The following is a 15,805-nucleotide window of genomic DNA, read 5'->3' as shown; positions in this document are numbered from 1 at the left end:
ATGGTGTGAGTGTAAGTGAATGCAGGCAAGGTTTGAGCTTGATGAAGATTGGCAAAGGATATCTGTGATTCACCAGATGGGACATTTGTGGCGATCACACAAGTCTGTCACGGTGAAGGCTATAAATTTGGCTGCAAATAACCAAGAGAGGATGAATTTGAGACCACCAAATATTGGTCCTGTTGATTGGCAAAAATTTGTCAAACTCAAAACTAGTGCTGCATTTAAGGTAATTACTTGTGATTATAATTGTTTAGTAGTTGATTGGTGATTAGTAATTAACATGTTTCATTATTAGGCCGTGAGTGAGAAATATAAAGCAAAAAGAAAGAATCAGATACCTCACACCACTAGTCGTAAAGGGATCAGCAGACTAACAGAAGAAATGGCAAGCATATATACTACAACTATGTTGTTTATTATTATACATAGTGCTTGTACTGTTACTGAAATTTTGTTTTCTGGAACAGAAAGCTGAAAGTGAAGATCCTTCCAGCGTGACAAGACTAGATGTTTGGATCAAGTCTCGCACCAAAAAGGATGGTACACCAGTAGATACGAATGCAGCTGATTTGATTGTAAGTCTGAATAGAGTTGTACACCAGTAAATAGTGTGTTATCGACTAGTAAAACCTGAAACTGTCTTTATGTTTTTCAGCAAAAAGCAGCTGAAATTGGTGGAAGTGATGCTCCAGCATTTTTAACAAATCCAGATGAAGATCACCTCGCCAAGCTTTTAGGACCTGACAATTCTGGTAGGCTGAGGGCAATGGGTAGAGGCATGAGTAAGACCAAATTAGCTTGTTTACAAATGCAGAGCAAGTGTATGGCTGAAATGGAAGAGCGGCAAGTAAAATTAGTAAAACAGGTCAATGCCTTGGAAAGTGAACTTGGCAGAATCAAGAATCAGGTTAGATACTTAAGAGTTCTCTACTATTCATCAGCCAGTTAGAGTAATATAAATTGATGTTATTTTTGTTTATGTTACAGAGACCAGAAGCTGAAATGGATGAAAACTCAGCTGCAAGAGTAACATATTCTTACTTCTTTTCATATCAGCTAAGTGATTCTTCTTAGTGTCGTTTATGATTCTTAGTTGCTCATGAAATTGTTGCAGAGTGTAAACAAAAGAGCACATCCTAAGTGTGTGTTTGTTGATTGGTCTGACATTGATGAAAATGTTGGTGAGGGTCGGATTCTTTCTTCTGATCCGGATGACATAGTGAATGACTGTCGTCTTGGCCCTTATGATCTCAAAGTGTTAGTTGAAGCTGCATATAAACCAGATGCATTTCTATGGAGACCTGCACAAAAGATCTTTCATATGAAAGAAGCTGTTGGACATATAATCGCATGGCCAACTGATAAGTGTAGACTGGTAGACAACAACATCCAAATGGAAGACATTGCCCCTATGGTATTTATAATTTCTAGCAATGTGTTAGCAATGTATTACCCCTGTCTATAATGCTAATTAATTATATTGGATTTGTTTACTGATTGTGTTTAACAGGGTATACAAGGAAACAAATGTAAACTATTGGATTTGTCTAAGGGTGACGTCATTGTTGCTGAGGGGCGTTGGGAGACACAAGAACCAAGTGCGTTGGTTAACGGAATTCCTCTTGGACCAAAAGCAGTTAAAGTATTTGTGGATTCAGTAAAGCAGCCTGATACATCACTATGGAGACCTACAGCTGAAATGTCATTTCTTGAGGACTGTTTGATGGCTTACGTATCTTGGCCCCTGAGTAAGGTTGATTTTGAAAATCCCTCAACTCCAACTGGTCAGAATGCTACATCACATGCTTCTTTGTCTGCATCAAAGGCCAAGTCTGCAGCCACAGCTTCTAAGTCTGCTACAGAGTCCAAAACTTCAGCAACAGCTTCAAAGGCTGCATCGCAGGCCAAATCTGCATCTATGTCTTCTAAGTCTGCATCTGGTTCTGAGTCTCCTGTTGATGATGCAACGGGTCCAATATCACCAATAAAGAATACTTTACCATCACAGTCTCCTCTCAGGAAGTCTCCAGTAAGTGTTTTCATATGTTATGAAGTTGTTTTTGTTAATTATATGATGACTGATGGTTTATATTGTAAACATGGCAGCGCATTAATAAAGTTATTTCCAAGGAGAATAAGAAGTGCAAGTTGATGGATTTAACTGAAAAGAATAGGGTTGTGGCTGAAGGACGATGGGGAACAAATGATCCAGAACATAAGGTTCACTTTACTCGCTTGGGTTCTAATGCAGTTAAAGTGTGGATAGATGTTGTGAAGGTGAAAAATGTAAAAGTTTGGAGGCCATCCGATGAAATAGAGATTATTGAAGATGCACTTAGCTCCTGCATTGCTTGGCCAGAGAACAAGGTCATTATGTCTTAAACTGATGGTTTTATTGTGTAATGTTAAGTACTTGAGATTGCTTGTTTATTTTGGATGTTCTTGAGACTTTGATGGTAAACTGATGTTCTTGAGACTTTTGTTATGTATTTTGGATCTGAGACGTTTATTAATCAGATTTTATGAGATTTTATAAAACAGGTTATGTGTGCTATAATCACATATCAGAAAATGCTATAAAAGTACAGGTAAACGTTATGATAAAAGAATATACCATAGCACAGTAAACAAGATAAAACAGCATTTCGCAACAGCTATATTAGATATGTATAACATAGCACGAAAAATTAAATATTGTATAAATTTTTGCAAAATTATAATCTTGATAATACAGCAGTTTATTAGAGCTATGCTATAAAACTATAACATAGCACGAAAAAACAAATGTTGTATAAATTTTTTCAAAATTATGATCTTGATAATATAGCAATTTCTTAAAGCTATGTTATATTTTTATAACATAGCATACGTAATAAGTGCTATTGTATATGGGGTACATATAATAACAGTGCCCTAAAACAGCGCTCATGAAAACGCTATCAAAGACCTATGATAGCGTTTTTCTCTGGTTAACAATGTGCATATTTGTTGTAGTGCTTGGAGATACTTTATATGTTTTAGTGCATCTCCCAACACAGAAGCCTTGTCCATCTACACACACAAGTTACACATATGTGGATTCAAGAAAATGTTACTTTCTACGATAAATCAAAGGAGATTAGAGGTTGTATGTGTACCTTTTTAAGGCCAGGAACTAGAGCGGAAAGAGCTACAAATCTTTGAGTAAGCTTCTCTCTGCGTTTTCTTTCGGCGATTATGTGATCTTGAGCATTGGATTGGCTTCTAGGCAAAGGTTGAGTCCTCTTGGCCCCTTTTTGAATAATCGGCTCACTGTTCCGGTGTGGTGGCACTTCAGCCTCTACTTTGGGGCTAAAGATTGAGTTGGGAGAGTACTCATGATCCATAACATTTGAACCAGCATTTCCAAAAGAGAGAATTCTTGAGGAAGGCTGGTGATGAAGATGAGGCTTTGAATTAGGAGGAAGAGAAGAAGAATGTGGCGGTGGCAATTGTGGTAATATGTAAGTAGTCTTGAGGATCTTTGATGGTTTCATTTCGATCAAATCATCATCATAAGAAGGATCAATGTTAGTCGGAAAAGAGTGTGGAAGGGTGTATTGAGCTTCATGGACCTCTCCCACTATTGAGTTCATGTGAAATTGTTGAACAATGCTATTTTCTTCTATTTCCTGTATATATCATCACAAAAAAATAAAAAAGTGAAAAAGACAGTACCAGATGAGTAGATGACAATATAGTATATGATTGAGATCGAAAAATATACACACATATAAGTTTATATGTGTATATACATACCTGGTCAGAGAACCATCTTGTGGATANTGGATAACATGTTCATCGCTGTTGCTTTTTTTTTTTTTTTTTTTTTTTTGTGCGCAAATGATGAAGTTGCTTCTTATAATCTGATAATGGTTAAACTAAGCAAAAGGATAGTGAATAATTTGTACAAGAAATTGTATTTAACCAAAATCAAATTAAAGAAGGTAAACGGGTAAATCTGGAGTATGTAGTAGGGTTGTTCATATACATGATTTGACATATACAACCCAAGATCAAGAAACTTTATTAGTAAGTTGTAATTTATGTTTCTTGAATTCTAAAGAAATCTTATATATTGGTGTAGCCCTAGAAAATCCAGAGAAGATTTGTACCCAAAGAAAGGAAAAAATTGGAGAAAGTTGGAACTGAACTCACCTTCTTCTTGGAAAGAGAGAGAGAGAGAGAGAGAGAGAGAGAGAGAGAGAGAGAGAGAGAGAGAGATTGGGATTTGTGTGTGAGAATAGTCGAATGTATATATATATATATGGACACACAAGTATGGAGTAATTTATACGTGTGAAAAGCAACAAGCCAATAACTCTACTACATATAAAATTTAGTCTCAAGAGTAATAATATTCCATTTTCTCCCAGTTTTTGGTGTCAAAACTAATAATGCATAGATATTTTTAGTATTTGTCAATATATGATATATCACGTATGCTAAGCAGGTCAATAACAACGGCATCAGTACGTAGTGATATATATACACAAAATATCGATAATTCATAATTCGTCGTCTGAGACCATTTAAGAAGAAAAAAAAATGGCTCAACTGGGTTGAATATATACAATTTTAACATAACTAATAACAAATCATCGATTTGGTTGATTTCAATTTATCTAACTAACCAATGAATGTAACCTTCTTTTTTGATAAAAACATAAAACAAAAATTATTATCTATCGGAAATAAAAATCATATATCATACTATATAGTATAGTGACGTCGTCACTATATCACCACATAAATACAAACATGGACGCAAAGTGTATGCTGTTAAAATGAATTAAAAAAAAAAAGAAGAAACTACAAAGAACGAGAGAAGGCATTAGTAAAAAAACCTTCATGATTCATTTTCCTTTTTTCAAACATGTTTTAGTTTTAGAGAAATTTTCAAAAATAGTCAAGAGGACAAGGAAACTTTCCATAATGAAATGGTGGGTCCAAGAATATAGTCTATAAGTTTATAAACCAATGTTTGTTAGTTTTATACTTTTGTTATGTATAAAACAAAAGATCTCCCGAAGATTTTATGGTATTTATTTTAATGGTATCGGTTAGGCCATTGTTAGGACATTTAAATATTTCCATTTGGTTTGTTTTTCAAAAAGAGTGAAGAAAATTTTAGACGCAATTAAGGAAGCAAGGTTAATTTTCAAGGTAATATCAATATGATTGAATTGATTGGTGTAAAGCGTTAAACTAATATTTGTATCAATATCATCACCAAGACTGTCTATGCTGCAGATAAGACGCGATGGGTGTATAAATTAAACCTCAAAACATCTATATTTAAAAATGTCATTAATATCTACGACACTCAAAATAATTCAAAATAATTTGACACTAAGGTAATTTCTTAGTTCGACACTTTCGTGGGCGGTGGTGGGACTCATGTGCCTTGTGTCTTGTGCAAACGTGCTGTTCTGAATATAGTAAAAACCTACTAAAAAGGTTAGCACTCATGTAAATGAAATTCAAGATGATCAATCAAAACTATTGAACTTCATAGAAATCCTAAAGGTAGGCAAACAAAACGCACGTGGGCTATTATAATCTAATACTAATTGAAATAAAAGCCAGTTCACTTACAGCTAATCTCTCTTTTTTCCTCCACTACTACGACGCCCCATGATAGAAGCATCTCGGCTCCTGCAAACAAAATTTAGTAGTATTTGCATAAACTTTAATATAATAATTAGTATTATTCCTTTTCAAAAGCTCCAAGTACAATAGACATGATTAGGAGGACGCAGATGAGAGCCAGGAGATTCATTTTGTGAACTAGTATACCATGAACTAGATTCAGATTCAGTTCATTGTTTTTGTTTTGTTCAATGTAAAGCCCTTTCAGCCATTACCAAACCAACTGTACTTTGGCCGATTAAGAAAATAAAAATTAATATTTACTGTTCTACATAAACAAATTTATACACTAATTTATACTATTATTCTTTTGAAAGCTCCACGTGCATTATAATAGATTAGGGTAAAATTTAAATGAATATCTCAAGATCTAAAATACTGAATACTTATATATAATTTCCTCGATCCGTATCATTGGTTAACGCGAGAGCATAATTAATTAGTTTTGAAGTCAAAACCCTAATTGAAACAAAAGAGAACAAACAGATACAAACAAATTGGTAGTATAGAATCCAACAGAGAAACCTTTATTATAAGCTGTTGGCATATGTCATGTAATTAAGAAACCTTCTAGTGACACTAATTGACATTTTTCTATTATTTTCTTTCTCTGGAGTTACATGTTGGTTGATGGATTTAAAGCATATATTGACCTTATAATTGATGGATTCGCTGTAGATTTGCTATGGATTTGATAACACTGTTTCATCCTAATCCTAACTCTTTTGACCTAATCAAACTTGAAGTCATGAACCAAACGAAGACTTGAAAACTCTGTTATAGCATTCAACAGAGTCGATAACCAGGGGGGAAATCATACCAAAGCGATTGGTTTAGAAGGCAATGCCACTGCCAAATAAAGAAAACAGAAAACTCTTTCTTGCGTAGAACTCTATATTTAATCTGATTATTAACAGCATCGGAGGAAAAAAAAAAGTAATTTTGAGCTCACTTCAATGGTGTTTCTTTAGAGGCAATGGGTTCCACTTCCATCTGAGACCTTGAGAGTTCCATACAAACCTTTCTCTGTTTTACAATGTGTTGTCTAGGATTTAGATGTCACTGTCTTTCTGAGAAAGGACCAAAGCTGCAAACAGAATTTTGGTAAAAACAGAGTCAGATTAATAAGACAAAACAAAACCAGACAATACAACTTAGTGACTATGAGGTTGGGGCAACAGTAGTGAGATTCCGCTTAGCATCTTCTTTCCTGGAAGATAACTTGTCAATTTGTCATAGCAAGTGCGTGCCTACAATTGTCAAAAGATGTTAATTCAAATAGGTGTAATTCATTAACATAATAAAAACATGGTTAAAGATACACAACAAGCAATGTCAAAAATAAATCGATCTGCTTTAGGAAAACCTACAAAATTAGGGTTTTAAATTCAACATCTTTGCTCTGTATTCCGAGTAATCTGAGTCCGTGGATATAAGCAAAGGATATTTGAAAACCAGATATGCAGAGTTTTGATATTGGTTACGTGACTTGTGTAAGAAGAAGCTTTATGAAAAGAAGGTTAGTGTAGTCTTTTGGATCTTGTTCATCAAAGAGGGTGACTTTGGTTCTTATCTTGAACCTTGGGCCTCTCTAGAATAACAGTAGAGAAGAGACAAATCATACATCCACCAAGTCTAATACAAAGGAGCTATGCAGAGCACAATGTTCGATAAACAGATTTAAGGGTTTGATAATTGCCAGATACATGAGTCATCAAATCATAACGCATTTATTTTTTATTTTTGTAGACTGTAGTAGTAGATAGATGACTTAAGTTTTGCTCTGGAATTTTTTTCCCCAAACGGAAGTGAGAAATCATGGAAACTTAAAAACCAAAGACAGTAAAAAAAAAAAAAAAAGGAAACTTTGAAACCCAAACGGTCAAAACAATTAATAAGTAAATTATATTAAAAAAGGAAACTTTGATGAAACCCTAAGTCTATAAATATATGGATTAGTCACTCGCGTCTCTTCTATTTTTCTGATCGTGTTTTTAGTAACACCTGATCACCAAACCAGAGAAATCAATCACATGCTCTGTTTTTTTTCAAGCATTCTCTTCTTCTTTGATTCCTTCTTCCTCTGCTTCTCTTTCGTCTTTGGCTCCAACGCTTTATTATTCTCTTGTGAGTTGTGTGCCGTTTTGCTCTTTCTTCGCTAACAAGAACCGATGATCCCTTCGTTTACAAAATCTCTCTTCTTCGCCAACGAGAAATCGTCGTCTACGATCACGTCGAACGGGATCATAATTACCAGCGATCTCTTCTTCTTCGGTTCGTCGTGACGTCTGTGGTGTCTAAGAAAGTCTATGAAGAATATACTGAGGAGGTGCGTCCTACATCGTCGACGGAGATGAGACTAAACAGACGCACGATTGATTGTGAAGGTGGGTGGATCTGCGAGTGTCTACGTTTGCCCATGACGGTTTAGCGATCCATGTTCAAAGCCCAACAACAACTCTCCCGGCCCATTAAAAGCAAGGTCAGTTTCTCTCTCTCTTTTTCAATTTAGAAAATTAATAAGTTTTAAAAATTTTAAAAACCTTTAACTTTTTTTCTTGCTGATTTTTAAAGTTTTTGTTTTAATTTTTTTGAAAAAATCTTTTTTACTGTTTTAATAGTAGAAACTTGAATAATAAATTTACAATATAATGTGGAAACTAACCAATATAAATTTATATTGTAGATATAATGTAAACAATATAAACAATATAATGTAGAAATTTACAATATAAATTTATATTGTAGATTTTGCATTGAAGTTTCTAATTTTTTTTAAAAAAAAATATATATATATATATATATATATTTAAGTTTTTTTCATTTAAAAAAAAAGTCTTCTTTTAAATTAAATTTTCTTGCTTAAATAATAGTAAATTGTATAATGAATGTAATGAGTTATACCAACAACAAGATTGTGAAGATGGATGGATCTGCGAGTGTCTACGTTTGCCCGGTGGTGGAGACTAGCGATCCATGTTCAAAGCCCAACAACAACTTTCCCAGCCTATTAAAATCAAGGTCAGTTTCTTTCTCTCTTTTTTTAATTTAGAAAATTAATAAGTTTTTAAATTTTAAAAGCCTTTTAACTTTTTTTCTTGCTGATTTTCAAAGTTTTTGTTTTATTTTTTTTTTAAAAAAAAAAAACCTTTTTACTGTTTTAATAGTAGAAACTTGAATAATAAATTTACAATATAATGTGAGAACTAACCGGATTTTGAATCCTGTCATTTGACCTAGTCAGTTGATCGTTAGAGATTTCATAAATTCAACTTGTTTTTGCATTGTTGGGTAGATTTTGCATTTAAGTTTCTAATATCTTTTAAAATATATTCTTTCATGGATTTAAAAAAAAAAATCATTTTAAAAGCTCTTCTTTTAAAATCAATTTTTCTTGCTTTAAAATTTTCGTGATTTTAAATAATAGTAAATTGTATAATAAATAATAGTAAATTTAATGAGTTATAGTAAACAACAAGATTGTGAAGATGGAGATGAGTCGGATGACCAAAAAGACGCAAAATTGTGAAGGTGGATGGATCTGCGGGTGTCTATGTTTGCCCGTGACGCTGGTGGAAATTAGTGATCCATGTTCAAAGACCGATGATTTCTTGCGAGTTTTGATGTCCGTTTTTCTTTTATTACTTGGAGAATTAACATAATAAATGATGATAGATAATACATAACAGGGTAATCAAATTACATATATATTATGGTAAATTATATTCATATATCTCCACCACAATTTGAAATTTCTTTTTTTTCAAGACCACTTCATATCAAATTTTCTATTCTCTTTGACACAACAAAAACACAAGTTTCATTTATTCTTCATAACAATAGTTTTCTCGTTCTTTTCGATTTCTAGAAGATGGGACCAGCGGCGAGAATCTCCTCAGTGAGCTTACCATCCACACCCATCTTATGGTTAGCAAAAACCTCGAAGTTCTTCTTGAACAGACCTCCCAGTTTCACCAATGTTTCCTTGTGTGCCTTCTTATCCGACCACTGCATTTTTTCATAAATCCCAAAATCAACAAATATGTATGGTTCATCATCATGACATCATCACTTACTTGACCATTACTATTGAATATTAGAGATTTGCAGAAACTTACGGCGTTGATAGGGTCCAAGATGTCTGATGGTATACCTTCGATCTCAGTTGGGATTTCAAATCCAAAGATTTCGGTTTTCTTGTAGTTTGCCTTCAACAGGCTTCCCGAATGGATTGCATCAATGATCTTCCTAGTGTATGCCAGCTTGATTCTGTTTCCAACACCATAGCTGCAAAAAGAAAACGTAAACAGGTCATGTTTTATATCCTACAAACACGCGCAACCAGGCAGTTTTGTATTATGTCTCGGTTTCTATACCTGCCACCAGACCAACCAGTGTTCACGAGCCAAGCAGTAGCACCTTGTGACTTCATCTTCTCAGCTAACATAGCTGCATACTTTGTTGGATGCAACATTATGAAAGCTGCACCAAAACAAGCTGAGAATGTTGCTGTTGGCTCCTTAATGCCGTCCTCTGTGCCAGCAACCTATATATATGTTGCACAACTTTGCTTTAAGGTTTCTATAAAGACTAATCCAAAGGAAAAATAGAGACTTTTCTTTGGTTCATACCAGAGCAGTGTAGCCACTGATAAAGTGGTACATGGTTTGTGCCAGATTCAGCTTGCTCACTGGTGGGAGAACACCAAAGGCATCACAAGCCAGAAGTATCACATTTTTCGGGTGTGGACCAACACAAGGTATTTTCGCATTCGGAATGAACTCAATCGGGTACGCAGCACGTGTGTTCTCTGCAACCAAGGAGAACGGACTATGAACATTCTGTTTATGGTAGGGAAGAAGAGAGACCAAAAGAAATAACAATTCTTTTTTACCTGTAACAGATTTATCAGTGTAATCCACTTCTCTCGTGTGCTCATCAAACACAACATTTTCCAAAACTGCAACGCAATGAAAACCTTAAAGTTAATATCAACTGCTTTGACTTCTTTTCTCTCAAGAAAATTCATCTTTCTACCTGTTCCAAACTTGATGGCGTTCCAGATATCAGGCTCCTTCTCCCTCGAAAGATCAACACATTTAGCATAGCATCCACCCTCAATGTTCGAAACACCAGTCTCAGTCCAGCAATGCTCATCATCTCCAATCAGATACCTGTTGTGATCCGTAGACAACGTCGTCTTTCCGGTACCTAAACTCAACATATATAGAAAACACATAATAAAAAAGTCATCAATCTCAATTCACAACAAAGAGGCAAGCAGTTTTTCTAGTCAGTTCATGTCGTATCAAAAGATGGGTTTTGGTTATAACATAATCAGATAACTAATTTACTATACCTGAAAGTCCAAAGAAGAGAGCAACATCTCCATCTTTTCCCATGTTGCAACCAGAATGAAGGGAGAGAATCCGACGCTTAGGCATAAGGTAATGCATAACACTGAAAAGACCCTTCTTCATTTCCCCGGCATACTGAGTGCCAAGAATAACCATTTCCCTCCTAGCCAGATTAAGGTCCACGCTAGTAGACGAAGTCATGTAATGAGTGTAACGGTTACACGGAAACTGTCCAGCATTGTATATAGTAAAGTCCGGAGTACCAAAGCTCTCAAGCTCCTCCTGAGTTGGTCGAATACACCTGCCAGCCCACACTCAACAAGTTACCAATTTTGTTGGCTAATTTGGTACAATAATTGTGATATACAAGGACACTTTTTTACTTACATGTTGTGCATAAACAGTGAATGGTAAGCTCTAGCTGAGACAATCCTAACTTTGATTCTGTTCTCCGGATCCCAGTTCAAGTACTGATCATTTACAAAGACCTAAAATAAAACCAAAACAAAAACATCAAATTCATATTGTAACTTAGATCCAAGTTGTACACTGACTAAAGTTTTCAAATTTATACCTTATCCAAGGAGTTCAAGTAATCAACAGCTCTTTCTCTGTTCACCATGAACGTATGCTCATCCATCTCAATGTTCGGCGAACCCCTAATACAAAAATCAAAAACCAAATCAGTAAACAAATTAAAACATAGTATATAATAAACCCCAGAAACAATCGAAATCGAGATAAGGAATACTCACTTTCCCCACCAAAGCTCATCCTCAGTAGTAGCATCTCTAACAACACGCTTATCCCTTGGAGCACGACCAGTCTTAGCACCAGAAAGCGTCGCCAAAGCTCCATTAGAAGTGATAAACGAACCTTTCTCATACTTGATCGCTTGCTCGTAAAGCTCTACAAACCAAAAACAACAACAACAACAAATCAGAAACCAATCTAATCAAGTTTGGGTTTTTTTTTATTAAAAAACAAAATCACCTGCAGGGGAAAGGTTGTAGAGGACGTGTGTAAACTTCAAGGAGCTATCACTAACGGCACCAGTAGCCGGAGAGAAAATAGAATGATGTTGGCCGTGAGCGTACGCCGGAGTAGTTGAACCGTCGGCCTTCTTCTCCGCCGGATCTCCTCTCACCACCTTTGGTCCTGACTCTCTCGTTAACGACGCTAACGATGCACTGTTTTTGTTTAATCACATCCCAACATTATTATATTATTTTCCACGTGTCATTTTATTCCACGTGTTATGTCCATTTAAATTATTAATTTGTCCAAAAAATTAATGATATTGCAGAATTAAAGGAAGAAAGAAAGTGTAATTCATAATTTCCCAAGTTTAGTGTATGTCACGTTTGAAATATTTAATATATACTTAGCTAAATTACTAAAACTTGTAGCAGACATATATATTTCTATATTACGTGTGAAATAATCTTATACTATGTATGTGAATGATGATGTTATGTTATATGGAACCTGATAGATTGAAGCTGAATCTTCTGGCGCTCCTCCTCGGAAACAGCGGCGAAAGCGGCGGCGCCTCCTTGGTTGATCGGTGTGGTAGGAGCAGAACGTTTCTTTTGTAACGAATGAAGCTCATCAATGGTCGATACATTCACCGTCGGACCACTATCGTCATGGCATACTCCTCCGTTACCTCTCTTTGCTGCTCCGGTCGTTATCTTCGGCATCACTGGTCCTTTCGGGAAACTAAATCCTCCGTCACCGTTTGTAGCATTTCCGTTACCGCCTGACATCTTTTTTCACCGTTTCCTGTAATTATTACCACCACAACACGAAAACAGAGTTATACGCAAAGTTCATCGTGATCATTTCACTAGAGATATTGAAATCATCGACGACGCTTAATATTTACCGGACAGAGAGAGAGAGAGAGAGAGAGATCAAGAAACAAGAAGACTGAGAAAGAGATTAATGATCGGAGGAGAAGATCATTTAAAGGGATGCCTGATGATACAAAACAAAAACGATGCGAAGAATGTGAAGAGAAGAAGGCAGAGTTCGTGGGGTTTTTAAAGGTTAGAGATTTTTTAAACCATGGTTAGTATTTAACCGGAGAGCTTTAACCATGGTTAAGATCTATATCTATCTTTCCTAGGAGGAACCTCACTTTTTTTTATGTATTTTTTTCTCTATTAACATCATAACCGCAGGTCTGATAAAAGATGACTATACCATTTAAGATATGTCCCCACACGATAATGTAAAATAATTTATTTTGTAAATTTTTGTATTTTTGTAAGAACATATTTCTGTGTTTTTTTTTTGTTTGTTTGAAAAACTCGATAGCTCGGCTACGTACGGCTATGGTATGAAATTCAACTTTTAATTTTGAGAAATCAAGGATAAGATTTGACTTTTTTTAACTAGTATTAAAGCAAATTAATTAAATTATATAAATTAGTTCAGATGGGAAATAAATTCTTAAGAAAAATAAACGAAAGAAATCAAGTGTGTAGTGTGAGCCAACTTGCGTTTTTTTATATTCAACTTGATATCGGTGAGTTTGCAAAATGGTAAATGATTTTTACGATTTTGACCATCGACGTCTCAATCATGTACCGGTGAGTTGCATAATGGTAAAATCATTTTCGCAAGTGCCATATAAATCAAGATGTTTGACGGTGATCAAACTTTACTACAAATTTACTTTTGTTCGGTGATCAAACTTTATTACAAATTTACTTTTCCTTTTACTAATTGTTACTATGTGTTTATTATTGAAAAAAAATTTGCTGATCAAAACAGTTTTAACATTTATGGAAGATGTGTATGTACCACTTGTGAAGGAGTTTTTTTTTTTTGAAATGCGTTTGATCGTTTAGGCATATCGAAAAAGATAGACATAGAGCTCCGATTTTATTTTAGGAGATGGGCACGCATCTCAAAGCAAGTGGATTCGTGAGAGGACACGCAAGGAAGGAAGTTGAACATATATATCATACCCACAGACACGTACGTATACTAATTTATACTACTAATAATCAAGTACTACACACAACCCACCATATTACTGTATGAATCAGGAAATTACAACAATGGAACGTTACGAACATGAACATGATGATTGTTATATATATTCACACAATTACAAGTACGTACCTTCTTCACGTGTTGTTTCAGAATTAATTGTTTATGTTCATCACTTGATTTTTGTAATTGGTTTATCAATAATTAGATGGATACAAGTGACCAGCTTTCTGAGCGCAAAAGCGAGGGAGAATAATTTTATCAGAGACTCTGCAATTTGCATGCAAGCATGGGTGCAGGATAATGAAGACAACAATAACAAAACTAACGTGTAAGTGTGTAACAATAATTATAAAAAGAAAACTGAGGCAAGAATCTACGGTTCAAAATCTTGATATGATTAAGAAGGTGCACAAGTCATAAAGCACCACGTACTATATCAATCCATCATGCACAAAGTCTCACGGGATTTGCAATTTGATCACAAATTAAAGATGTGTTTATTACAACTCATTCAAACATGTATGTATATCTTATAAATTCACCGGACTCATTTTTTTGGGTTTAAATCTGAGTGTTATATTTTAGATCAAAATTCGAATTTTTTAGTATTCTGTCCTTTTTTATAATAATATTTTTTAATTAACAAGCAATTGACAATATTAGCCCTATATAAACTGAAAATTAATTTTATCTAACTTTAAAAGTCCGGACCCTATCGGCTGATTGACTTTAATTATGATTGGTTTAAGAGTTTCGAAAAATCAAAGAAGCAAAAATTAAAGTCTTTCGTTGAAGTTTAGCTTATTTTGGAATAAGAGTTTTTTTTTTTTTTTNGGAGAAAAAAGTCTTTACGTTGGCACATATATTATCGCGATGGAGAGAGATCACCACTCACGGGAGAGAGTACCCATGAAAATTTCATGACAATGTCAATATATTTTTGGGTTGTCGGTCTAGGCCGTGACTGATAGATGTTCACATCAATGACCCAAATTCCAAAAAGATGAATTAATTTGTGTTTATTAACTAACCAAAACAATCTCTCTATCGTTTTTTCTTAGTAGTATAAATACTAATTTCTCTGACCACGAATAAATCATATCATCGTTTCAACCATTTTTTAGATATTAAGATCATACGATTTCTATCGGATAAACCATTTTAAAACAAAACACTATCTCTTCTTAAAAATGGAAGCCAACACTGTATATTAAACATGTGCAAGGGAGTGTACTTCGAAATTTACTTTTTGAAAGTTCATTGGTTCTTACTCTTATTAATTGCGTACGTAGTTACATTCCCATTACAGATTCCAATTTTGTCTCTTTGTGGGGGAGGCCGATTCACTCTTCTCTCTTTTTCTTTTCTCGGATATCTCAATTTTCACAGTTCACTTCACAAAGATAGTTTTCTACTGACGTCATAATTGAAACGCACTATTCGTTTATGTGCGGGTTGCTCCTACTTTAGTATATATAAAAAAAACAATCACGCGAGTTTATATAGAGTCTGCGTGTGTATATATATATATACACATATATATATATATATATATATATATCAAAATATATGATTTGATAATAGCAAAAGAATAGTATATGATTTTCTAATTTTGTCTAATTATATAGATTTTAACACAAATTTTTTCCATGTTAGATTTCTAAATTATATGAAAAGTTTTGTGGTTCCTACATACTACTTTGCTATTTAAATGGTTTGATAAAACATTACTATACACACTTTTAATAAGTGTTAATAGCGATATTTAT

General features: G+C 34.4%; 3 protein-coding genes across 4 annotated transcripts in view; 1 reads left to right on the top strand and 2 right to left on the bottom strand.

Annotated features, from left to right (window-relative positions):
* Positions 1–3,650, bottom strand: part of LOC104720975 (transcription factor bHLH25-like) — a 5,601-nt gene extending 1,951 nt beyond the window's left edge. The window contains exons 1-3 of the mRNA XM_010438875.2: positions 3,141–3,650; positions 3,011–3,054; positions 2,010–2,015 (exon numbers count right to left, since the gene is read on the bottom strand). Of these exons, the coding sequence (XP_010437177.2) occupies positions 2,010–2,015; positions 3,011–3,054; positions 3,141–3,617 (527 nt within the window). The 5' untranslated portion in view covers positions 3,618–3,650. The remainder of the gene's footprint in view (positions 1–2,009; positions 2,016–3,010; positions 3,055–3,140) is intronic.
* On the top strand, positions 12–1,092 carry LOC104720974. Its single transcript, XM_010438874.2, has 5 exons — positions 12–229; positions 299–388; positions 471–578; positions 659–910; positions 991–1,092. The coding sequence occupies exons 1-5, from the start codon at positions 20–22 to the stop codon at positions 1,075–1,077; spliced, it is 747 nt and encodes a 248-aa protein (XP_010437176.1). The 5' UTR covers positions 12–19; the 3' UTR covers positions 1,078–1,092.
* Positions 9,310–13,054, bottom strand: LOC104720971 (phosphoenolpyruvate carboxykinase [ATP]-like). 2 transcript variants are annotated; one of them, XM_010438871.2, is made up of 13 exons: positions 12,919–13,054; positions 12,519–12,815; positions 12,024–12,220; positions 11,786–11,939; positions 11,605–11,689; positions 11,418–11,518; positions 11,033–11,331; positions 10,711–10,884; positions 10,568–10,633; positions 10,305–10,483; positions 10,050–10,219; positions 9,792–9,960; positions 9,310–9,681 (listed from the first exon to the last, which is right to left on the bottom strand). In XM_010438871.2, the coding sequence occupies exons 2-13, from the start codon at positions 12,797–12,799 to the stop codon at positions 9,538–9,540; spliced, it is 2,019 nt and encodes a 672-aa protein (XP_010437173.1). In that variant the 5' UTR covers positions 12,800–12,815; positions 12,919–13,054; the 3' UTR covers positions 9,310–9,537. The 2 variants fall into 2 exon arrangements, with proteins under 2 accessions (XP_010437173.1, XP_010437174.1); XM_010438872.2 differs by having other exon boundaries at positions 9,827–9,960.

The sequence above is a fragment of the Camelina sativa genome, chromosome 11, assembly GCF_000633955.1.
Source record: "Camelina sativa cultivar DH55 chromosome 11, Cs, whole genome shotgun sequence".
Classification (NCBI taxonomy): domain Eukaryota; kingdom Viridiplantae; phylum Streptophyta; class Magnoliopsida; order Brassicales; family Brassicaceae; genus Camelina; species Camelina sativa.
The sequence above is the reverse complement of the archived record's forward strand: the minus strand, read 5'-3'. Positions and strand labels throughout refer to the sequence as shown.